The following is a 26091-nucleotide window of genomic DNA, read 5'->3' as shown; positions in this document are numbered from 1 at the left end:
CATATTATGAACAACTATGAACTGGGCAATATTGCAAGCATTCATCTTTCGAATAACCAGATTCATGAAAATTTTCATCTGCTTCACAGTTGTGCATTAGTAATCGCATATGATGCAAGCTTATATAGCATAAGCCAAAAAAAAAAAAAAAAAAAAAGGAAAAAAAAAAAACCCACTTCCCATTCACCTCTCCGTCCACTCCAAAAGTTTGTCCAGTTCTTCCTTGAATTTATTTAAGCTATCAACTTTCACAACAGATAGAAATTTGTTCCAGCAATCAACCACTTGCAGGCTAAAGGCTAAACACACTGCAATTCTTTCCTCAATTTGAATTTATGCCAAATCAAGTGCATAATCTGAGCAAATGCAAAAATCCCATTAGAATTGAGTTTGCTCAAACTATTTAGTCTTAAACACCTCAGTGAATTCACCTTACAGGTGCCTAGTCTCCAGACACTACAATTTGCAGAACTTAAGCATTTCTTGGTAAGAGTATTCATTTGTTTGCCTCACCAATCTCATTGCCCATCTCTGTACCCATTCCAGCAGCTCCACATTCTTCCTAAAATGAAGCCTCCAGGCCTGTATGCAGTACTCAAGGTGTGGCCTGACCATTGCCTTATACAAAGAGATAATCACCTCCTTGTAACTGCTAGCAAAGTTCCTTTATATCATTGACAAGACCCCATGACCTGCTCTAGCAGCCTGTCTGCACTGCTCTGATGGCACAATTACTTCCAGATTTTTTTCATTCTTCACCACCCTGAGTGTAGTACTGCAAAGTTGATATGTTACTCTGGGATTACTGCTGCCCATATGCAGTGCTTTGCATTTGTCAATGTTAAACTTTAGTTGCAACCTCGCAGCCCATCTGCCCAACTTTTCTAGATCCTATTGCAGCTGCATACTGTTATTGTCATTAACAAACCTGCCATCCTTTGTATCATCTGCAAACTTGGACATTAAGTCTGCTATACCTTCACCAATATCACTGATCAATATAAAAACCAACATTTATCCCAACGCCAACACCCTGGGGGACTCCACTAATAACATTAGCCCAAGATGAGCAGTGTCCATTGATTACTACTCAGTGTCTCCTTCCACTTAACCATCCTTTCATCCATAGCAGCAACTTTCCCTTAATGCCATACTACTTCAATTTGGACAGCAGCCTTCTATGTGCTACAGTATCAAAAGCTTCCCCGAAATTCAAGTATATGATATCAAAATTATTTTTTGCATCCAGTTCCTTTATGGCCACATCATAGTATCCAATCAAATTGGTTAGGCATTTCCCCTTAACAAACCCATGCTGTGTATGAACTATAGCTGCAGTCTTGTCTAAATGATCCTGCATTGCTTCTTTAACCAGTGACTTCATTATTTCCCCGGAACAGAAGTTAAACTAACATGTTGTAATTACTTGTGTCACCCTTTGAACTCCCCCCCCTTGTGAACTGGTACTTCGAGTCCGTGGGGACGTCTCTGAATCTAAGGATGCGCTCATAATTATGGCTAAGGGTTTGCTTATTTCCTTTACTGTCTCCCTTAATATAAATGCAGAGATCCCTCCACCCCAGGTGCCTTTCTTATGTTTAACTTCCAGAATTTCTCCTCCACTTTTCCCTCAGTTATTACAGTCATTTACCTCACTACTTGAGTTAGATAAACTTCTGGCCTCCACTTCTGTATAGAATTCCTCATGTGTAAATATAGATGCAAAATACTCATCCAGTTTGTTAGCTACCTGTGCAAGATCATCAACAGTCAAACCATTGATATTAAGTGGACCAATCTGATTCATCCCAGTCCTTGTAGAGTTTACATAAGTGTCTTTGCTGTTTTTCTTTGCATCCTTTGCCAAAGATTTCTCATAATCTGTCTTCGCATGCCTAACCGCCTTTGACTTGATTACAGACTAGTTTATATCTACCATAGACTTCGTGTCACCTGATAAGTTATGTACATCCCATATTATACTTTCTCCTCATGGCTACTAAGGCTGAAAGTCCAGCTTTGCATAAATACAACAGTGAAAATGGAATCAATTTTCAGCACAATATTTGTTAATTCTCAGTATTCTTTATTCTGAATCCAGAAGTTAGAAGTACTGTATATTTTGAAACTTCAATCTCAGACCATCTATAGAAAGTTTAAGTCCTGTAATTTTAATGAAAAATGTTCTGTATCAAAATGGGTTTCTGATCCAAGTACAAGTCAATTTTTAGGAAAGTAATATTTGAATTGTCTATTATAAGACATATGAGAACATATTTGCAGATACAGTATATCCAAAAGGAAGAGTTAAATTACTTTCTTCTAAAAATGATTCAACATTGTACTTTTCTATGCAGTGTTTTATAATAAAAGAAAGTTTTTTAATAAAACGCTGGCCTTTATTGTTTGCATTAAATATAGTCATTACTGATCCTTGAATCTGTTGATTGAATTCTTTAAAACTTTGAATTAATATCATAGAAGTGCTAGTCTAATTATAGTCATTTTTCGTTGGTAAGGCAATTAACATATTCAAAATTTGAATTTGTTAATAAAAACATTGCTTCTTTATGAAGGTTAAACAACCTTGTGAATATTTTGCTCATGAAAAGCCAGTAACCTCTGTGTGCAAAAGTTGTCAGTATTTACTCCCCATTTCCTCACTAAGAGCAGCAAATAACTTCTATTTGTGGGTCTTGATTTGGTCAAATTAACTAGTTTCACTGCTATGTCTTATACTTTAAATTCATTAGGCCAACTGTGAATGTGGCAATGTATCCAAGTATCATTAAGAACAATTTCTCTGATTTCAGCCATTACACCACAATATTTTCCCATCACTCTGGCCCCACATTGCAAACAACCATCAATGCACCAATTCCAGTCAATTTTATTTTCAACTATATACAAGTAGTGTTGTAAAAATATTTTTGGCAGTAGTCCTTAAGGGCAACGACTTGCAAAAGGTCTACTTGAACACTTCTTTCAAATTCATATCTTACAAAAGTCAATAGATGCTACTGCTGACATCTGTTGCATCATCTAACTGAAAGAAACAATGAAAAGAAGTTGCTTGCTCTCACCCAACTTAATGGCCAAGTTTACATATCACAAGCCATGTCACTTATTATGCTGAGAAACTAATTATGATGAGACGTCATTGGCAGAAGCACGTGAGCTTTCCAATGAATTCTCATTTTCAGATCAACTAAAGAAATTTTTTTTCTTCTGAAGCTTGGCTAATTTTCTTTTAAAAAATCTTCTGGTTTATGCTTGAAAGAAGCATTGCCACTTAGTTACAACATTCTGTAACTAAGTGGCAATGCAAATTTAGTAGGTTTCATGCTTGCTTTTATTAGCTAGAACTTTGTAGTACAAAAAAAATTTGGGTTTCCATCCGTTTTGTCAGAAGTTGAAGGAGCTCTTTGAAATGAAAAACTGATGCTAGTTTTGAAGTGAACGTTAGTAATGAAACTGACAATATTGAATTGCAAAGTTCCAGTTTGAATTCACATTCTTTAAAAAATGTGGCTGATTTTAAATTACTGAAGAAAATAATGATTTATAAACACCACTTATATGAGAACATAAATATGCACCAATGGCACACTGTCTGCAAGGGCTAAATACAGATATGTTGCTGCTTGCAACTCTCCATTCCTATGCCTCTGTCAGACTAGTTGTGATGCATAAACAGAGGGTTGCAAACTAACAAGAGCGCATAGGACCAAAATGAATTATTCAATATGATGCAGAGTGCACGCTGAACATAAACTTGGGTACAAAAATGGCAAAAGCTTGCCCATTATTCAAAAATATCAATTCTTGATAGGATGGTTGGGTCAAATTATGCACCATCTGGTAGACCAGCTTTACATATTACTTATTTATTATATCAATAAAATTTGTCACCACCATAAATTACCTATAACAAGCTGGCAGGCCATACATTAAGAACCATTTTAAGGCACTTCAAAGAGGCTACCTAACTCCTAAACCTGAAGTAGTCATCTGTGAGCATCATGAGAAGTGATTCAATGAAATAAGATGCTGAAACAACTCTCAGATTTGGAGGGCATGATCCATCAGGAGATAGTGAACATTCCACTGAAAATTCTGAAGGCGGCTATGGAGAATGCAAGGGCCCATTTTGATTGCTTATCAGAAAGAAATGGTGGATACCTCAAACCTTGATCATTGATAAAAATTTACCTTTGCATTATTTTCTAAATTAATTACTTTGCATGCCACATGAGTTAAATTTCAAACTAATTTTTTTTTTTTATTGTTTAAAAAGACTTCTACATATACTGATTACAACACAAAAAAAATAGTTTTCACATTATTAATTTTAAAAGTGGAAAGAACTTTATGGCCATTCTGTACATGCACAAATTCACTTTCAACACTTGCTAAATAATAAAGGATAAACTTAATGTTAATTTATATTACTGTATAACAAAGAAGGTAATCATCAACATATATATACTTTTTTTTTGTCAGATGGCACCTGGGATTTCTCCTGTCTCCACATGTGTTTCGCTCTATCGAGGACAGTACACTGTCAAGCCAGAGACTTGAAAGTGTGTGGGCCGTGTCTGTGCAGTGTGATATGTTGTGCCCATCGTTTGTCCGGCTTATTGGCCGCCAGGCCCCTTGTGGGGCTCGACGTTGCCCATATCTTGCCACGTGGAGGCTAGCCAGGTGTATCCAGTATCACAACAAATTTCTCTGGCAGGTCCTGCCACCTAGTTTCCTGGGATTTCAGTGGCTAGGACAGTGGTTTTCAACTGGGGTGCCGCAACAACATTCCAGGGGTGCCACGTAATTTGGGCTTAAGTTACTTAAACTTATTTTTTTAAATGCATATGTTTATTTCATTGCAAAAAGGTGTACAATATCCTTTTAATTTTATGGTTACCTATAATTGATGTTTACTTAGTACCTCTATATAAAGAATAAAATTATTATTATATACTGTATATATAATTTGTATTATGAAATGTAATTTTGTTTATAATTATATTATTGTAATAACTATCATATAACATATTTTTAATATTATATATATATATACACGAGTCTATAACACATTATTATAACATGTACACACACCCATATGTATATATATATATATATACATACACGAGTCTATATAACACATTATTATAACATGTGTACACACACACACACACACACACACACACACACACACACATATATATATATATGCACACAGGGAGAGAGTTGGATTTAACAGGCAGAAAATTGAGTAGGAGTGCCGTAAAATAAAATAAATTACTTAGGGGTGCCGTTATTAAAAAAAAGTTGAAAACCACTGGGTTAGGACCTAAAAAAAAAAAAATTTTATGCGTTTGAACATTAATTTGCTTAATGGGTTGCTGTTAGGAAATCGCTGGTTGGGGTTGAATGCTAAAGAGATGTGTTAAAGGCCTAATAGGTCGGACAAAATTTTGATGTTATTAAATTTAGACATGTGAGGCTATATGCTATATAAAAGCTAATAGTTTAGTTGTCTTAGAGATTTACACGAAACCAGTAGAATTTAGACATTGATTAGAATTTGGCGGCATTGTTAAGGGTGTACTTGGTCGATTTAGTGAGAGAGGGGAAGACGGAAGACTGGGGGGGGAAAACAGATAGAAGAATAGGGATGACAGAGTAGGCATCCCCAAAGAGGTCAGTGGAGACGAGCCCCACCAGGCGAAGTATGGGGTGGGTAGGCAGGGAGGAGAGGAGATCCATCTCTCTCTCCCTCCCCTGCCTGGGGATGGGGTTTTAAAGGGAACCAGGTTAGCGTATCCAGTTCGGATCGCCAATGCCGTGTTGGCAGCAAAGCCGCAGAAGATCTTCATCAGTGTCATGTCCAAGCAGTGTTGAATCTGGTATGAAGGTCAAGCTTCCCATCCCGCTCCGGGGGTGGGATATGTTAGCTGGCAGTGGAGAACCCACCAGGCGAGGGGATGGGACAGAGACACATTTACTTCATTCATAATCTGCATTCTCACTCTACTTGCATTTTTTTTTTTACTTCATTCATAATCTGCATTCTCACTCTACTTGCATTTTTTTTTTTACTTCATTCATAATCTGCATTCTCACTCTACTTGCATTCTTTTTTTTTATTTTATTTTTTATTTATTTTTTTTAATACTTTTTTCTTATTTTATAATTTTTTTTCCAAGTTTTTTATATATACATATATATATATTTTTTTTCACTCAACTCATTCATCTTTTTCTCACACACCAGGAGGGGATGCAATGATGTGTAGTGTAAATTTAAATATTAATTAAAACTAGGGTTAGTGTGTACTTAACTGTAGCATTTATGGTTTGTGTTCTTTTTCTCACACACTTACACTTTTATTCATTCTTCTAGCTCTCATCTCATTTATTCGACTCTTACTTTCTGCACTGCACTCTCTGGCCACCTCAACTTACTGTTATTCTTCAGTTGTGGTGAAGGCCTAGCCGCAAGTTTTTTTTTTTTTTGCAGGCCAGGGGAGAATGCAGTGATAGTGTTTATGGGTTAGTAAATGTTTGTTAGTACAGTATATATAAAGTAATGTGAGTTATTTTTAACTTTGTATTCTTTTGGCCAATTACATTTGCTCTTCCACTCATTCCCATTCACTCTCTCTCTCTCTCTCTCTCTCTCTCTCTCTCTCTCTCTCTCTCTCTCTCTCTCTCTCTCTCTCTCTCTCTCTCTGTGCCTCATGCTATTCACCAAAAATGCCATTTATTCCTAGTTCACTCAGTGCCCAGCCTATTCGTTCTACCTTTCATTCTCATTCATTCATTCTTAGTTCATTCTACATAGCATTCCCTTTGCTACTAGCTTACTGATATTTTTCAGTTAATCTGCTTCCCTGGCTGCCTGTACATCTCCCTCCCCTACATAGTTACTTATTTAGTGTGGGGTCCCAGGTTCCTACACATGGCAGGGTAGTCCTGGGGAGTTTTGTTATGTCAGGTTTCTGTCAGGGTGCAGAATACTGCTATCCTAACAGTTTTTAAGTCATCGTCTAAGTCATCGACTGCCAAAGAATGGCAATTCTTTGGCAGTCGATGGCAATTCTTTGGATTGCTCTGTGCATTTCAAATACTTTCTGTGTAAAATATGTAAAAGCTTTATAATTTTGCTCTTCTATGATGAACAGATGTTCTTCTCCCCTGGGAAGGGAACCAATCTGTGCTATTAGCTCTGTTCTGGGGATGTCATATATTATACATTCGTATAGAATGTGTGCCCAGTCTTCACTTTCACTACAGGTGCAGTTTGGGTCATCGGGCAGGCCTAAGGAGGTTAGTTTTGCCTTTAGGGAGCCGTGACTTGTCAATATAAATGTTGTAACAAGTCCAGGGGCATACCACTGCAGGTAAGCACACCTGTAGTGCAGGTGTGCTTACTGTGCGACATGCTCTGGTAATAGTGAGTAGTATTGTCCTTTGTATTGATTCTAATTTATTCCTATTTCTTACTATGGCTGAGCGGATGAACGACGCACCGGCACCATAGGTGATAACAGGTAGGAACATTGCACGGTATATGATTGCCAAGGTCTTTCTTTTGAGTCCCCAGTCTGCTCGACTGATCCTGGCAATCATACCTGCATAATTTCTCACTTTCTTCGCCAAGTAGATCAAATAGGGGTAAAAAGTTAATTTTGAATCAAAGACCACTCCAAGATATTTTAGTTCTGTTACCATTTTTATAGTGGTTGTGTTAATTTTGATTTGTGGACGTCTTCTTATGTCCAAATTGCCTTTTAGAAGTATTTTTTTGGTTTTTTCAGGCGATATTTTGAGCATGTGCATTTGTGCCCACTCCTGAAGCTGCAATAGGGTGGCATTTGATCTTTGCTCTACAACCACTCGTGAGTTACCTTTTACAAGGAAAATCATGTCATCTGCAAAGGCCAGGCTTTCCACGGGGCCCAGATCCAAGGCCAGAAATTCGTCCAGAACAATGTTCCAAAAGAAAGGGCCAAGGGATTGAACCCTGTGGGCAGCCTTTATTCACAGGGCGTGTCAATTTCTGGAACCTTGTGCATACTGAGACACTTCTGTCTTAAGGTAGCTGTTTATTACCTTATAGAGGTTTTGTGGGGCATTTGCCTGGCAAAGTCGCCTAAGGACACTAGGCCACCAGAGAGAGTCAAATGCCCCAGCAAAGTCAATGGAGATTGCCAGCATATATTTCTCCTCTGTGTTTTTAACTGTTGTCAGTAGGTGGTGCATGGCATCCTCCGTAGAATTGCCCTGCTTAAAACCATACTGATTGTTGGGATGCAAACCTGCTTCTGTGTAATACTGAGCTAATCTGCTATATATTAGTCTTTCATATATTTTCCCTAGTACAGGGAGTAGTGCTACTGGTCTATATGATTTGGGATCAGTAGGGAGTTTTTCAGGGTTTTTGAGAATTAATCTTAACACAGCTTGTTTCCATATTTTTGGGAATATACCTTCTGTCATACAGTTATTATATAGTGCTATTAATTTATCTGGTGCTATTTCCGCTAATTTTTTGATAATCTCAACCTCTAAGAGGTCAGAACCTGGGCATTTATTGTTTTTGGTTTTAGATAGTGCTATTTCTAAGTCTTGTATAGTGAACAGAGGTTCAATATTGGCATTGTCACATTCAGTGTTTTCTTTTATAATGTCTAGCTGGGTGGGGGAATGATTCCCAGTTTCAGTCTGAATGATAGTCTGAACACAGGGTTCCATCTGGTTTGACAGTAGTTTTTAAGACATCAACATATTATGAAACTAAGTCCAAAATATATCCAAGAAAAATGTATATGTTAGTGAGAAACAGGAAAATCTATAGAGAGATGTCCATGCATAACACTGACATCAGGGGTCACTAAACAGCAGACCTACATCTGGACAGGCAATGATTTTATGGTAAACGAGTGATTTGAAGCTAAGTCAATTTGCACATAAAGTAATTATTTTATGTTTTGCATTTTTGTGAATTCCGTTAAATTTGACATGTAAAATTCAAAATACTGCTCATACTGAATGCACCTTTCTTTAGGTTCTGTAATAAAAGAAATAAAAATATTATAATATTTACTTAATGTTTTATTAATTATGTCAAAAGGGATCTGGACCATAATTAGTTACATTTTTAATAATATGCTATATAAGTTACCATGATAAGTTACACATGTTTCTATGGCTGGCAAAAATAATTAATTAATTGGCAACCCCTGGTATATATAGTATATATGATACTGATGAGTGCATCATTGACTGGATACATAAACAAATCACTCCCTTTTGACCATTCACTTGAAAGACTGATTTACTGAAGGTTCAGTGGCATGGTTGTTTCAGAAGCCAAGGTCAAAGGAAACCCAGAAAGAGGACCCTCAACCTTAATTTTACATCTTCTAAAAATGTGTAACAGGATCTCTGACTAACAAAATCTGGTATTTTCCCCTATACCTTTCCATGTGATCTACAGGAGATCAAACAATTATTGTGAAGGTGTTTTGTTTAAGGAGACCACACTAAATTGCATATACATAAAAAAGGCAGAGATAATAAAATTTTGGTATACAAATATGAAGCCACATCATCTCAAATCACAGCATTCTCCTGCATTCTCAACACTGCATTCTCAAATCCTATTCTCAACACTAAGTTGAAAATTGATTCCATGAATAAATCAATAATCATTTTCACAGTAACCCATAGAGTGTTCCTTTTGCCAAAGAATAAAGCAGTATACCACTGGAGTTGAGATAATTGGCTACGCTGCATTGTCAGCATTATAGCATTTAAGTAACCAAGGAGCAGTGGACCAGTGTGCACTCACTGACCACTCAACACACGTCAGAAAACACTGCTGCTCTCAGTACCACACACACACACACACACACACACACACACACACACACACACACACACACACACACACACACACACACACACACAGTTTCTTTAAAAATTTCAGACAATGTTTATTTCCAACTATACAAAATCTAAACAGTATGCACATTGAAAGGTTATGATTAAGTTAACTGCTCAAATTTTTTGTTAACTTTTAACTCTTCTGGATGAGGATGAAGACTATTCACAATCTGATTATGACTGATGAAGCATATTTTGTCTTTCTAGATTTGTCTTTCTAATAAAAAAATTCCGTACTGGTTGAATGAAACTCCCATCTGCTTCACTGCAAACTTTCATAGTGTCAAGATTATAGTATAGGGTGCTATATAGTCTTTTGGGTTTACTGGCTCTTACTTCAGGGCCCACAATGAAAATGTGTGCATGTAGCAGGCAGTTGTCACGGTTGTCACAATCAAGACATTTCTGATGCAAGAGATATATAGGTAGTAGTAGCAATAACAAGCTTATATAGCACAACCAAAAAAAAAAAAAAACATCTACACAAGTCACCCATCTGTACCCTCCAAGAATTTGTCTAGTTCTTCCTTGAATTTATTCAACCCATCCACTTCCACAACAATAACAGATGGAAGCCTGTTCCAACAATCAACCACCCACTGGCTAAAGACAAAGTTCCACACATCTATCCTATAATCATCCTTCCTCAACTTGAATTTATGCCCCCTCATTGTGTGTAGTCTCAGCAAGTGGAAAAATACCATTAACATTGTTACAGCAAGATGGGACAACTCAGAGGGAAAACCATAAATTCTACCCCCAACAGATTTCTAATTGTCCACATCACCTTTACCACTAATAGCAAAACCAACAGTCAGATACCCCTATTTTTTTTTTTTTTTTTTTTTGGTAGTTGTTGGCGCATCGGCTTCTGTGGCCATAATGCACCCAAGATTTTTGCAGTACTTTGATCCAAGCCCGAGGCGGGATTCGAACCCGCGACCTTTGGGTTGCCAAGCAGGCACTTTACCCACCCGGCTAGCCCGGTCGGCCAGATACCCCTATAGATGAAACTGCCATACTCAGTTTCATCACTGGGGCAACTTTACATAGCTTCACAATATTGAATACTTTAAAACAGCTATTTCCCAATTGATTCATGTCCAGGAATAGGGGCATTCCTTGGCCAGAAAAATTACCTGAATTGATGGCATATAGCCTTTTTTTGTGGAGCTATATGAAAATCAAAAAATTCAAAACATACCAATTGAATTGGTATGTTTACAGTTTCTCAGATAAAGCATTTCAATGAGTTGAGTTTTTTTTTCCTAAGGTTCCCACTGATCATCATCATCATCATCATCATCAGCCATTTTCAATCCACTGCAGGATGAAGGCCTCTCCAGCAACTTTCCAGTTGCTTCTGTTTTGAGCACTGGACATCCATTTACTACCCACAAACTCATGAATTTCATCTATCCATCTCCGCCTTTGTCTTCCAGGTTTTCTTCTAGCTCCTCTTGGATACCATTCTGTTATTTTCTTAGTCCATCTGTCATCATGTCTTCGAGCTATGTGTCCTGCCCAAGACCATTTTAGTTCTTTAGTTTTGATAAGATGTCCTTTACTTGAGTTTGTTGCCTAATCCATGTGTTTCTCTTCTTATCTAACAGTCTTATTCCCAATATGATTCGTTCCATTCTTCGCTATGTGGTTCTCAGCTTCTCTTCCATTCTTTTGGTGAGTGCCCAAGTTTCACTTCCATAAGTCATGGTGGGGAGTATACATTGGTCCATTATTTTACGTTTCAGACAAACTGGGATATTGCTCTTCAGTATGTGACTATATTTCCTGAATACTATCCATCCAAAATTTATTCTTCTCTTGACTTCCAGCCATTTATCATTATTACAGCTAATAACTTGTCCCAGATAAGTATATGACTCCACCTTTTCAATTACTGCTCCTTCAATCATTATGTCTCTTTCTGTGGCATACTTGTTCATCATTACTTTTGTTTTAGCCATATTCATCTTTAGTCCAAAATCCTTACTAGCTGTGCATAACTGATTAAGATTTTCCTCTAATTCTTTGGGATCATGGCTTATGACCACAATGTCATCTGCAAATCGCAAATGGTTTAGGTACTCTCCGTTCACATTGACTCCTTTCTGCGACCAGTCTAATCTTCTGAAAGCTTCCTCAAGGGCAGCAGTAAACAGCTTAGGAGATATTGTGTCTCCTTGTCGAACTCCTTTCTCAATTTTAAATTTCCAACTGTCTTTGTCTAGTCTAATAAAGGAGGTAGCACTCTCGTATATTTTCTTCAAAATCATAATATATGGGGTATCAATGCCTTGTCTTTCCAGTGCCCGAAACATTGCCTTATGCTGTATGGAGTCAAATGCCTTTTCATAATCCACAAATGCCAGGCATAATGGTGTTTTATATTCATTTGCTTTCTCCATTAGCTGTGATATTACATGAAGGTGATCCATAGTTGAGAATCCTGTCCTAAAGCCAGCTTGCTCTTTCGGTTGATTCTCATCCAGTATTCTTTCTAATCTGTTAGTAATGACCCTTGTGAACAACTTGTAGATGTGGGATAACAAGCTAATTGGTCTATAATTTCCAATTTCTGATTTATCTCCTTTCTTATGCAGCAAAACTATGATTGCATTATTCCACTGCTTAGGCGTCACACCTTTTCTAATGCACTTTGTGAAGAGCCTTGCCAGTTTTTGTGTTATGTCTCTTCCTCCCAATTTTAACAACTCTAGAGTAACTTCATCTTCCCCCGGGGCTTTCTGATTCTTCATTTTCTTCAATGCATGTTCTACCTCATCAGGAAGAATATTGGGTATGTCGTATGTGTTGCTACTTTGCAATCCATCTTCCCCACTGCTGGCATCATTCCCCTGCTCCTTGTATAATTCTCTATAGTAGTCTTCTGCTATTTGAATTATGCCTTCTCTGCTGTTTATAAGTACACCATCGCTATTCTTCAGTTTCAGTATCATTTGTCTTTCTGTATTACTGCTCATGGCTGCTGATTTAAATCCTTTGTTTTCCCTTAATGCTTGTTCTACTTTTCTTGTGTTAAATCTTCTTATGTCCTCTCTGAGTCTCTTTCTAATGGCTTTGCATAACTCAGTATACTCCATTTTCTCCCTGTCAGTGTTTTTCTTGCTTTTCATTTGTCGTCTTCGGTTCATCATGACAAGTGTTTCTTGACTAATTTTTTCTTCTTTGGATTTCTTTTTCCCTATAGGTTTCTTGGGCTTTATCACTTTCAAAAAGTTGTTGTTGTTGTTTTTGGTTTTTAGGAGCATTAGCAACTAAGGCCATATTGCTCCGGGAATATGCGGTGGTCATTCCCTGACCTTTCCGCATCCTCCGTATTTGGTGGTTACGGGCTCGAACCCCGGTCTAATCTCAAAAAGTTGTAATATTCCTCGTTGATATCTTGGTCCTCAGCAGTCTGCAGAAGCTCAAACTTGTTCTTAAGTTCCAGTACATACTTCTTTTTCTCCTCTTCTGTTATCTCAAAGACCTTTGTATTATTTACTCGAGTCAGTTTTTTCCTTTCCTTTCCTACATCTATATCAAGTGTACATCTTACGATTCCGTGATCACTTCCAACATTTACCTTATTTAGGACGGTGACATCATTCACAATATATCTTCTATTAGTGAGGATGAAGTCGATTTCATTAGTAGTTAATCCATTTGGACTCTTCCATGTCCACTTTCTGTTCACCCTTTTCTTGAAAAAAGTGTTCATTACTGACAGTCCTTGAGATTCTGCAAATTCCACAAGTCTTTCACCTCTTTCATTTCTTTCACCAATTCCAATTTCACCAATTGCTATGGGTGATCCCATAGCAGCAATATATGGGTGATCCCACTGATCACCCATATACTACTGTAAAGCTTAAATTTAGAATTCAAGAAGAAATAATCAGAATCCCAGCAGAAATGCAAAGTCATGTAAAGGGTAATGTACATTTAAGACTGGAGGAGAATCGGTAGAAAAGGTCACCTTGAAGTTGTCATCAAAAAAATAAAATGCTTTTTTTCAAGTACTTTAAATTGGTATGTTTAGAATTTCTTAGATAAAGCAATGGAGTCGAGTGTTTTTTTATAACTACCCATTTCATTGCTATATCAGGCACACCTTCCTGGCCATCGTTGAAAGATTATCTTGATCTCCTCCCCTCTCCACCCACTTTTTAAGGAATTAATTCGCAAGGAATGAACAATAAATGTACTTACTCTGAGCCGGAATGGCAGCAAACACATGATCTACTTCAATATCCATATCTTTTATGCTGACCTACAACAGAACAGTTTGGAATGTGAACTTCCAAACCTTTACTTAAATTTACAATACTATTTATTATTATTATTTTTTTCTTATTAAGTTACCTTGATTCCTGTCATTAACCACCCTGCTAACCTTTGTATTGTCTGCAAACTTAGATAACAACCTAGCAACGCAGCATGGTTTTGTTAAGGGCAGGTCTTGCCTGACCAATTTGATTGGATACTATGATGTAGTCACAAAAGAACTGGATGCAGGGAATAACTTTGATATTATATATTTGGATCTTAGAAAGGCTTTTGATACTGTTGCACATGGAAGACTGCTGCACAAATTGGAGCAGTGTGGCATTGGAGGCAAATTGCTGCTATGGATAAGGGGATGGTTGAGTGGCAGAAGACAGAGAGTGGTAATCAATGGACACTGCTCAACGTGGACTAATGTTATTAGTGGAGTTCCTCAAGGTTCAGTGTTGGGTCCGTTGTTGTTTTCGGTGTTTATGAATGATATTGATGATGGGATATCAAGTTTAATGTCCAAGTTTGCAGATGATACAAAGGTTGGCAGGGTCGTTAAGGACAATACTGACGCTATGCTGCTGCAACAGGATCTGGACAGGTTGAACAGATGGGCTGAGAGGTGGCAAATGAGGTTTAACATCGACAAATGTAAAGTGCTGCATATGGGAAACAGTAACCCCAGAGCAACGTATCAACTCTGCGGTACTACACTGACAGTGGTGGAGAATGAAAAGGACCTGGGGGTAATTGTGCAGGCAGATATGAAGTTCTCTGAGCAGTGCAGACGAGCTGCAAGAGTAGCTCATGGTGTCTTGTCAATGATATACAGGAATTTTTCTAGCAGGGATAAGGAGGTGATTATTCCCTTGTATAAGGCAACAGTAAGGCCACATCTTGAGTACTGTATACAGGTCTGGAGGCCTCATTTCAAGAAGGATGTAGAGCTGCTGGAACGGGTACAGAGAAGGGCAACAAGATTAGTAAATGGAACAAAGGGTTGCTCTTACGAAGAAAGGCTTAAGTTTTGCAAATTGCAGAGTCTGGAGACTAGGCACCGGCGAGGTGATCTGATAGAGGTGTATAAGGCTTTGAATGGTTTGAGCATGCTCAATGCCAATGGGATTCTTCATCTTTCTCAGAATAATCACCTCAGAGGGCATAAATTCAAATTGAGGAAGGACGGATGTCGGATAGATGTGCGGAAATTTACCTTTGGCCAGCGGGTGGTTGGTTGGTGGAACCGACTTCCATCACTGGTTGTTGAAGTTGATAGCCTAAACAAATTTAAAGCTCAACTGGACAGGTATTTCGAACGAACGGAGGGGTGAAATGGGAGTGGGTTTTTTTTTTTTTTTTTTTGTTTTTTTTGGCTGATGCTAAATAAACTTGCTTTCTTGCATCATATGCCTCTGCTAATGCTAATGCTAATGCTAAACCTTGACATGCCTTCATTAATAAATGCTGAAAACAGCAAGGGGCCCAAATATTGACCCCACAAGCAACTCCACTAATAACATTAGTCCAAGAAGAGCAGTGCCTTCTGATAATTGCCCTCTGTCTTCTGCCACTCAATTATCCTTTCATCCATAACAGTAACCTACACCCTAACACCACATTATGAAACAGTGTCAAAAGCTTCATGAAAATTTACATATATGATGTCAAAATTATTTTTTATCCAGTTCCTTTCTCATCCTAGCAGCTAATCTGATTAGCTACTATAATGATTATTAGATAGTAGATTTATTACTATGGTGTTATAAGCTTGTTTTCTTGCATTCCTGTCAAGATGATCCTGCATTAGCATCAGAAGAGGCAAATTATGCAAGAAGTTATAACAACATCAACAAATAAAGAACTAATTTTTCCATTCCCTCTAATAATTTGTTTAATTCTTCCATAAACTTATACTTCCCTCTGGTGTTGTAGAAGTAAAGGTTAGAATGTTTCCAACAATTAATTATTCTCTGGCTGAAAGCAAATTTATGTACATCTGTTCTATAATCATCCTTTTTACTCAAAAGAAGTCTTAAACACTTTAATCAGGTTTCCTCACAGATGCTTAGTTTCCAAGCAGTGCAATTTGCATAACTGAAGTCTCATGGAAAGAGAACTCTATGTCTTTAATTAATATTGCTGCTCTTCACTGCATCTGTTCCAACAGATCTACATCCCTTTTAAAGTGAGGCTTCAAGAGCTGAATGTGGTACTCAAGATTCAGTGTAACCTTACCTTATACAACAGAATAATCAACTGTTTGTCCCTGCTGGCAAAATTTCTGTATACATTCACAAACCGTTGTTATAATAGTCGTTGTTGTTATTTTGGTTTTTAGGAACATTTGCAACTAAGGTCATATTGCTCCAGGGATATGCGGTGGTCATTCCATGACCTTTCCGCATCCTCCATATTTGGTGGTCATGGGCTCGAACCCCGGTCTAATCAAGAAGCGTGTGCTATGCACTGCTGCTCCTGCCCACCTGTTATAATAGCAACTAATCAGATTATTTTGAATCCCATTAGTCTATCTGTACTGCTCAGAAAACTATATGTTAGACTGAATTATTATTCTTTCTGAGTACGATACCACCCAATTGGCATGTTATTCTGAGATTGTTACCTATATGCAGTGCCAGGCATTTATTAACAATAAACCTCAACTGCCACTTCTTAGCCCATATATCCAATTTATCAAGATGGTACTGCAATAGTATGCCTTGATTCCTGTCATTAACCACACTACCAACCATTTGTATCATCTGCAAACTTAGACAATTAGCATGCCTTCATTAGTATTGTTATGTATCGAAAAGTGTAAGGGGACAAACAGTGAACCCTGAGAAACTCTACTAATTATCTTGGTCCAAGAAGAGCAGTGCCTATTAATGTACACCCTCTGTCTTCTGCCATTCAACATCCCTTTATCCATAAGCAGTAACTTGCTCTCAATACACTTCTCCAATTTGAGTCTTTCATGCAGACAGTGTTAAAAGATTTAGTGAAGTCTAAGTATATGATGTCCAAATTATTTTTTGCATCCAGTTCTTTTAATACTAATCATATGTAATTACTAACTTTGCCCTTTGGAGTTGCACAAATGTCTTTCCTATACGCAAAGAAGGATCAGGGACTTTCTCTGATCCAAGGATATCTCATAATTATAGGCAAAGGGTTGCTCAACTCTCCTGCTGCTTCTTTCAATATAATTGGATTTTTAGCTTGAAAAATTTCCATTCCATTTTGTTTTCAGTTATGGCAAAGTCATTAGCTCCCGTTTATAACTTGGTATGCTCTGGTATTCCCATCCCTAAAAACATCAAGCACGAATATAGATGCAAAGTATTTTCATTTGTCAGAAATCTGAACAGGTTCATTAACAATAACTATTGTTATACCATTCATATCTACTGGGCCAGTGTGTTATAGTATGTACAGTGAGTATGTTAGTAATTTTCCCTATAACATACTCCTACTCTCATTTTTTCTTTCCTAGTGCTTTCCCAACTTCCTTAGTGATAATTACAGGTTAGTTTGTGTTTACTGTAGCTTTCTGTGTCCCCTGATAACTTAATCATTCCATGCATTCTTCTTCTCTGCCACTAGTCTCATCAGTTCATCTGATCCCATTGAAGTCTAAACCTTGAACAATATCTCTTAGTTGGTAAAAAAAAAAAAAAAAAAAGCTCGGTAGTTTTTCTGATTCTTTCCAGAATACTTCACATTTAGAATTTGTAGTTGGTAACATCATCAGTTGGTCCCACTGAAAAAAAAAAAAAAAAAAAAAAAAAAAAAAGGCCATTATAGCCACTTTTATGAATGCAACATCTCTTCCATTTACCTTAATGGTAGTTATATCTTCAAGTAAATTTCACATCAATATATTATGGTCACTGCCAGGGGTTCCTTTATTTGGGGATTCTTCATGCATTTAGGATCACTGCTGCTAATCAGATAGAGAAGAGTATTGCATTCCCTTGTTGCCTCTCACATATTGCCTCTAACATATTGGTTAAGTAGGTTTAAGCATCTGTGATGAGTATAACAAACAGATGTTTGTTATACTCATCACAGTCTTTTTGCCTATAACATACTCCTACCCTAATTTTTGCTTTCCTAGGGCTATGTCACACTAAATTAACACAATATTGCACCTGCTTCAAACTGGGCACACTGTCTAACATTTAACACTTCTTAACCAAGAGCATAACCTCTCCCCTGCTGTCTGTCCTTTCTATACACACACTAGTCACCACACTGAAATTCTGCATCCCTTATGTCTGAGTGATATCCCCACAATGTCCACATTTGATCCTTAATCTGTGCTTCAAATTCACAAAATTTGTTTCCTATCACTGGCGTATAAGCAAGCATACATACACTTTTTTGCTTAGTAACTCTACCACAGCCCATGTATTTGCTTGCTCCAAAGGAGCTCCCCAGCAGGCATGTAATCCCAACGCCTTGCTTTGATAGCTGATTAACATCCCAACAGAAGCAGTGCAAGAATCGCTTTTACTTCCACCTGCTGTTATTCTAATTAGTCTGTGTATCCTCCCTCCAACTCACCTAACACTTTCTTGATATCATCAGGGTATAATTTTTGCAACCTTCTATTTAAGCATTTCCATCCCTAAAAAAAAAACAGTCTCTCCTGTTAACTAGCACAGACCATGCTGTGAAAAATTCTACCCTATGAGCCTTGCACAATCTCGGAAGTGTCGAATCAGTTGACAAGGCTGTCATTATGTATTCTCACCTATCAAGTCTGGGCAGAATTGCAGACACTTTCAAAAATTAACTTGCAACTATTTTTCTCAACTTGTTAACTTAACTGTAAGTAAATCCTTGGATCTTCTACTCTTAATATTAGTATCAATGTGTGCAACAATATTACCTTTTGTGCTTTTAAAAGATAACTGCTCTATAATCATTAACTTTTGCTTCTAGCAGACATACCCTGGTCCTGTTCCACATATCCTTTTTACACAATATATTTCCTGTTTCCTTAACAATAAAGTCACTGATAGCAGCTACTTCCTATGGGACCTGAGATATCTGTCGCTGAGGATGTCATTTCTTGTTAATACTCCACCACATCTACCAGGTCAGAGAAGCTTACAATAAATCATGAATACAACTGTTAATCGTACTTAGCAGTTACACAGGCTTGAACCATGGTCCACTTGATGAGCTACTACATGCTCTACAATCTCGCTCCTGACTACTTGGCTATGTCAAGCCTTGTGTGGTCTCTAGCACCGAGATGGGCAACCGTGGTTGATTCGTTTGAAGACATGAACCCTATTCTTCAAGGAAAGGTTCATGTTGTTCAAGAAGCACTCAGAACAACAAAATTGAACTTAATCTTCTCACAATCTTTACAACAAACACAAAACAATCCCTTTTGCTGTAACATGTCTTGCTATGCTTTGGTGCACATTATAAAAAATAAGTGGTGCACATCATAAATTCTTAATTCATAAGATAACCGCCATCAACAGTTCACCCCCAAAGCCAATGCATTCACACTACTTTGAGTCTTTTGCTTTGCTCCTCTAGTCAGGTATAATGTTAATCGAAATTTCACTTAAAGACAACTGCAAAAAACTAAGAGATGAATATAATAATATACATTACTATGCTATTTTAAATTATGTTACACAATATGTGATACAGTTACATCATAGAAGCACATTTGTATTATAAATTTATATTTTATAAAAAATAAACACATCTAATATTAATTAGATTTATTTAAATTCCATAGAAGAATGGCATTTACATCATTCTTATATTGATTCACTCAAACAGCCACACAGTAGTGGTCCACTTCACTTGTTTTTTTAAACAATTGCAAAGGCCAAATAAGAAACAATCACTACTATATCAGATAAGTGCAAATAACTGAACCTCTAATTTTAAAGACCTGGATAACAAAAATCAATAATTTTTAGGAAATACAAGTCTACTGGGTGTTCAAGGGGTGGTGACGTGCATTCCATAACCTCTCCTACCCAAACGTCAACCTCACCTTCTCGTGGCAAACTAACCCATTTTTTATAGACAAGGCTCTGGCAATCCAGTCAGCCGTATAACTGTCCCATCACATACAGAGGAAGTGCTGTACCTGAAGCCTGTCCAGAGGCTAGAAGGTGGCAACCCACCACTAGACTTACCCTGCAAAAGGCTGGTAACCTATTGGGGGACATTCCAAATACTTGAAATAAGCTCAGAGTAAAAAAACTGGATGGATTTCAAGGATAACAACCTAGGCAATGGATATAGGACGACGATTAAGGACATAAAGTATAATCTGGAACATTTGGGAAATAAATCATAAATTGGATGAATAATAATAATAGCAATAAGAGCTTAATTGACAGTACTCACCTCAATTGATCTGCTTAGTTACAGATCAATTGAGGTGAGAACCGTCAATTAAGCTCTTATTGCTATTATTATTATTAAGTCGATTACATAACGGTACATTAAGAAGCTCTATAAATCAGCTAAGTGTCAAATTGGATGAATTAATCATGGAATTAGAAAATAGAAATATTGACATAGCAGTCATTACCAAAACAAAAAAGAAGAATAAAGGATTCAAAGAAATGGGTAACTTCATAAAGATATATTCAGGCGTACCAAATGAAATGTGGGTATCACCAGGAGTTGCAGTTATAATAAGAAAAGAATAGAAAAACAAAACATTAGATTACTCTTGGATATCACCTAGAACGTTGAAATTAAAACTAAAAATCCTATCATATACAATAACAATCATTGGCATCTACAATAGGCAATATTGATGAAACTGCAAAATTTTATGATGAATTACAAGAAACCATAGACCAAACTAACAAAAATGAATACCTCATACTATCAGGAGATTTTAATGCTGGAGTTGGCACTCAATCAATAGACAAATGTATAGAATCAAAAGGCAAATCCGTGGTCAACAATAATGGAAGGTGCTTGATAGACTTCTGTATTTTTAATAAACTTAAAATCACAAATACTTTTTTTCAGACATAAGAATATCCATAAATTCACATGGGAAGCAAGAAACAATGTCTATAATAGATTATAATATCATTAATGAAAATTTAAATAAAATTAGAGACACTAGAGTATTCAGAGCCAGTGAAATTGACAGTGATCACTACCAACTAGAAAGCACTTTCAAAATAAAAAGAAATTATTTAAAAAAAAAAGAAGAAAATACCAACAAAAACTACTAAGAAATTAAAAATACATTTGTTGAAAGATGAAAGCACTAAATTACTGTATGAAAGTCGACTGAAAGATAAACTCAAATCAGATGAAAGTGATAATGTTGAGGAAATCTGGTCAAACATGAAAAAATCAATTCTGGGAGCTGCTGAAGAAAGTCTTGGATATAAACCTATAAAAAATAAAAACTAGCTAAGAACTTGGAATGAAGAACTGAAACAAACAATTAACAAGAAAAAAAAAAAAAAAAAAAAGGCCTATAAACTGTTCCTACAAACTAAAGACCTACATCTACACAAAATATAAAATGCTTAGAGCAGAAGTCAGAAAACTAACCAGAAGAATCCGACAAGATGACTGCGATAAATTTGTTAAATCCTTAGAACGTGATATCACAGGCCTACAGAGAAGAGGTTTAAAAATTAAAAAATTACAACTACTATTCAAACTATAGTATAGCCCTGGCACTAGAGAATGGGAAGATGAATCTGTAGTAACCAAAGATGAAGAAAAAATAACAATGGAAGAACTAGAGTTAATTACAAAAATCAAAAACCAAAAAAGGCCAGGTGTAGACAATCTGAATGTAGAACTATTTAAATATGGTGGCACCTTATTAAAAAACTCACTACTAAAATTATTTAACATCATATGGCATAAGCAACAGATATCCAAAGATTGGAAAACAGGAATAGTAATCAATTTACACAAAAAAGGCTCCAGAAATAACCCTAACAACTACAGAGGGATAACACTGCTATCAACTACTTCAAAGCTATACTCTAATATACTAAATAATAAACTTAATAAGTATAGCGAACAATTCTTAGAAGAAGAACAATGTGGGTTCAGAAAACGAAGAAGCACAATAGATGCCATTTTCTCATTGCAACAAATTTTGAAGAAAAGAATAGAATTTAACCTACCAACATTTCTGCCGTTTACTGATTATGAAAAAGCATATGACGATGTAAACCGGGAAAAACTTTGGCAGATTTTACAAGAGAAAATAACCCAACCAAACTCCGAAAAGCGATATAAAAACTCAAAAGTCTGCATAAAATATTCTAACAGCCAACTATCAGACCCAATTAACACCAATAAAGGAGTCAAACAAGGATGTGGACTATCACCAAATTTATTTAATATCTACATCAATAAAATTATTAAAGCATGGAAACAAACAATTAACAACAGAATACAGTTGAACCAACAGGAATAAAATTCAAACTATTATATAATGATCAAGTTATAATTGCAAAATCTGAAGATGAACTACAGCTAGCTTAACTAGATTACTTAACTTAACTGCATTAACTGCAGTTAAGTTAAGTAATCTAGTTAATGAGCTTACTTAACTGTTAATGAGCTGAATAAAATAGGCAAAAAGTAAGAGATGAAAATCACCACCTCAAAAACAAAATCAATAGGATTATGTGGTAAAAACATACAAAGGGACAAAATTATTATCGATGACAAAATAATGGAACAAATATCTGATTTCACCTATTTGGGAAATTTAATATCAAACGAAGGGAAAGACATCCACACTAAACTACAAAAATATAATAAAATGAATGTAATGATCAAATGCCACTTTGGAAAACAAATGATAAAAGACAACTGAAACAAAATTACGACTGCACATCACTTCAAAATCAGTCGTCTTCTACAGCTGTGAGACTTCGGTAATAAATAAGAAAAGTGCACAAAAACTAGAAGCAGCACAAATGAGATTTTTAAGACCATTATTAGGCTTTACAAGACTAGATCAAAGAAATTCAGATATTCATGAGAAATTAAAAAGTAGATAACATAATAAATGACATAAAATGGTATCAGAAAAAAATGGATCAGGCACATTGAAAGAATGAACCCAAACTGGATCCCAAAATTAGCTTTTAACTATAAGACTACAGGCAAGTGTGTTAGTTGCCTGACCAAGAGTTTCCCCCATCTCTGTGGCCATCAGGCAAGAGAGATGTGAGTCGACCAAGACAAAGATGGTGAGACCAAGACCACCTCCAAGAGCTACAATGGAACAGGTCTTAAAAGATCTAAGCTGGACCAAGTTCATGATGATGATGAAAAATCTACTTCAGAGTTCAAAATTTGCTTCCATCAAGTTTGAATTAACATGGTCTTTCATCTAGGTGTAATAAGAATATCAATTAAAATAATATTATAAGCTAATTTTTTCAGCATTTTTTAATTTACTCTACTTATTCAAGTTAAAAAAATTACTGCTCAAGAACCCATTAAATATTACATAAACAATGGCTAGTTTGTTTTGTTTTTTTTAAGAATGAAAAAAATTAATTAAAAAGGGCAGTTTTAGAACTTCAGGTTGTTGTTGTTTTTGTTAGGGGGATTTAATGGTGCAAACTGCTTTGGCTATAATGTGTCTATTTATTTATTATATAAAGAAATGAGAAATATTTTTGAAATTAGAAAAAAATCTGAAATCTGAAATGATTAAAAAGTCCAGATTGCCTGAGGAAGTTAAAAAAATTCAGAAATAGTTGCCTTGTCACCAATGAGATTTTCTAAGTTATTGGTTTACTAAGATTAACCAGTGATGGCAAGGTTAAAGTTCTGTCTTGTTTATAATACAGGCAGTCAATGAGAATGTTTCACAGTCAAATTTGCAAAATAGAAATTCGGGGTCGGAGATCAAATTCCATGATCATAAAAATATATAAATTTTATTTTTTAAATAATAGGTACTAGGGGGCTTCACCCCCTGCTCGCTCACCCCTGCACACACTTTTCGACATAAAATGTAGAGGCATACAGAGTAAGTCAAATCTTTTCTATGTAAAAGACATACCTGTTGAAATGCACTGGTTGATATCTAATCAGGAAATGACCTATATAATTATTTACCTGTGCATTTGTAGTGCGTGGAATTCTCAAGGCCGAATAAATATCATGGTAAAACTTCAGAACAGTGTATATCCTCCAACATGGCAGCAAGCAAAACAGTGGGAAAGCAGTGATTGACAAGTTGTGACTCCCATATTTCAACAAACGGACAGGAACAAAGCAGTGATTGGCAGATGCCACTGCTATCACAGTCCACTGTCCTCCTAGGGTGTTTTGTCCCACATTTGCCGCTGTTTTTAATCGGGAACTCATTTTCCCATTTTAAAACAGCAGGATGGAGGGATAAACACCATACCTAAGCTAAGCCCCTCCCTTCTCAAAGACACAAAACAATCAGAAAAGGGAGATGCCTTCACCTGTCAATTATCGCCATCTTCCTCACTTTCATCGAAGTATCTGCCAATGTATACTATACTGCACTTCAGCTAATACCACTATGTAATTATTTACCTGCGTTTACATAGGCCACTTAGGAAAAGGACTTTTGCTTCGGGTTCCATAATACATGAAGAATATTGTTGCATCCAAAATAGCAGGACAAAAATATTTAACTGAAATATTTACAAAATATTAAACTACAGTATTTACAAATATAGAATATTCATTAATATACAAAAAACATTACAATGGAATATCAAGCGTTAGACAATGAATCACGTGCACGAGGTTGGTGAACGTTATGGAAGCAGTTGTCAATAATTAATTGCATTTGTAGTGACGTAATCACCTTGCTCTCTTCTCCCACTGGCTCGAATAAATATCACTAGGAGGAAAACTTTTTTAATGTATAGATAGATATTACATGTCACAAGTCATTTGTATTAATTAATACTTATTAACAGCTTTAAAATGATCAGTTTTAAATTCCAACCTATAAAAATGAAGATATATCTTTCAAAGCCTGAAAAGTATAAAAAAATTCTTTATTCCCAAACATCTTTACTCCCAAAAAATTAGATTAATCATCTGCAACAATGCATATTAAAATTGGGTCTGAACTGTTTTTTTCTTTTTTGTGCCTACTGTATCAATTTCTATAAAATCTAAATCCAGAAAAATTCAAAATGAATTTTTTTTTTTTTCATGTGCAGTTGATATTAATGCCTATCAGATATGTTAAAAAAGTAACTTTTTATAATATAGAAATTTTTTTAAAAATATTCAAAAACTATTATATACCTTTGTTTTTCCATTCTCAAATTTTAAATGATCACAAGTAACATTTGTATTAATCTGGATACCATCTAACTTTTCAAGTGCTATGGCCAGTGTCTCAGGTAGTTGCTGGAGTCCTTCCTGAAGAGTCCACATTGTCCAGTTTTCTTGTTTTGATCTTACTGCCAAGTTACTGTGAAGAAAGTTTTCCAATCCTGATACTGAAAAAAAAATATATATATTTAAAAGTTAGTTATATTTTAATGTAGCCATTGAAATAATTTAGAAAATGTGCACATCTTTGCATTCAATTTTCATCTTTGAACAATCTGATCCATAAAGTGATGTTAATAGTGATAGTAATAGTGGCATGTGATGCAAGAAAGCAAGCGTATGCGCTTATGTAGCATCAGCCAAAAAAAAAAAAAAATTCACACAACCATTCCCTTTAAATGTTTGTCCAGTTCCTCCTTAAATTTACTTAACCTATCAACTTCCACGACAGATGGAAGTTTATTCCGGCAATTAACCACCCACTGGCTAAAAGCAAATTTCTGCACATCTATTCTATAGCTGTCTTTCC

The 26091-nt window shown here is 36.1% G+C and overlaps 1 protein-coding gene across 4 annotated transcripts in view; it reads right to left on the bottom strand.

Annotated features, from left to right (window-relative positions):
- The window catches only part of Ppox (protoporphyrinogen oxidase), a 120339-nt gene that overhangs the window by 26671 nt on the left and 67577 nt on the right, over positions 1–26091 (bottom strand). For all 4 annotated transcript variants that reach the window (XM_090389109.1, XM_090389107.1, XM_090389110.1 and 1 more), the window contains 2 exons: positions 25533–25729; positions 14166–14226 (listed from right to left, as the gene is read on the bottom strand). In XM_090389109.1, coding sequence (XP_090245235.1) covers positions 14166–14226; positions 25533–25729 — 258 coding nt within the window. The remainder of the gene's footprint in view (positions 1–14165; positions 14227–25532; positions 25730–26091) is intronic.

This window comes from Mastigoproctus giganteus, chromosome 14 (assembly GCF_048544385.1).
Source record: "Mastigoproctus giganteus isolate SK-2022 chromosome 14, ASM4854438v1, whole genome shotgun sequence".
NCBI lineage: Eukaryota > Metazoa > Arthropoda > Arachnida > Uropygi > Thelyphonidae > Mastigoproctus > Mastigoproctus giganteus.
This window is presented reverse-complemented; position numbering and strand designations above follow the sequence as displayed.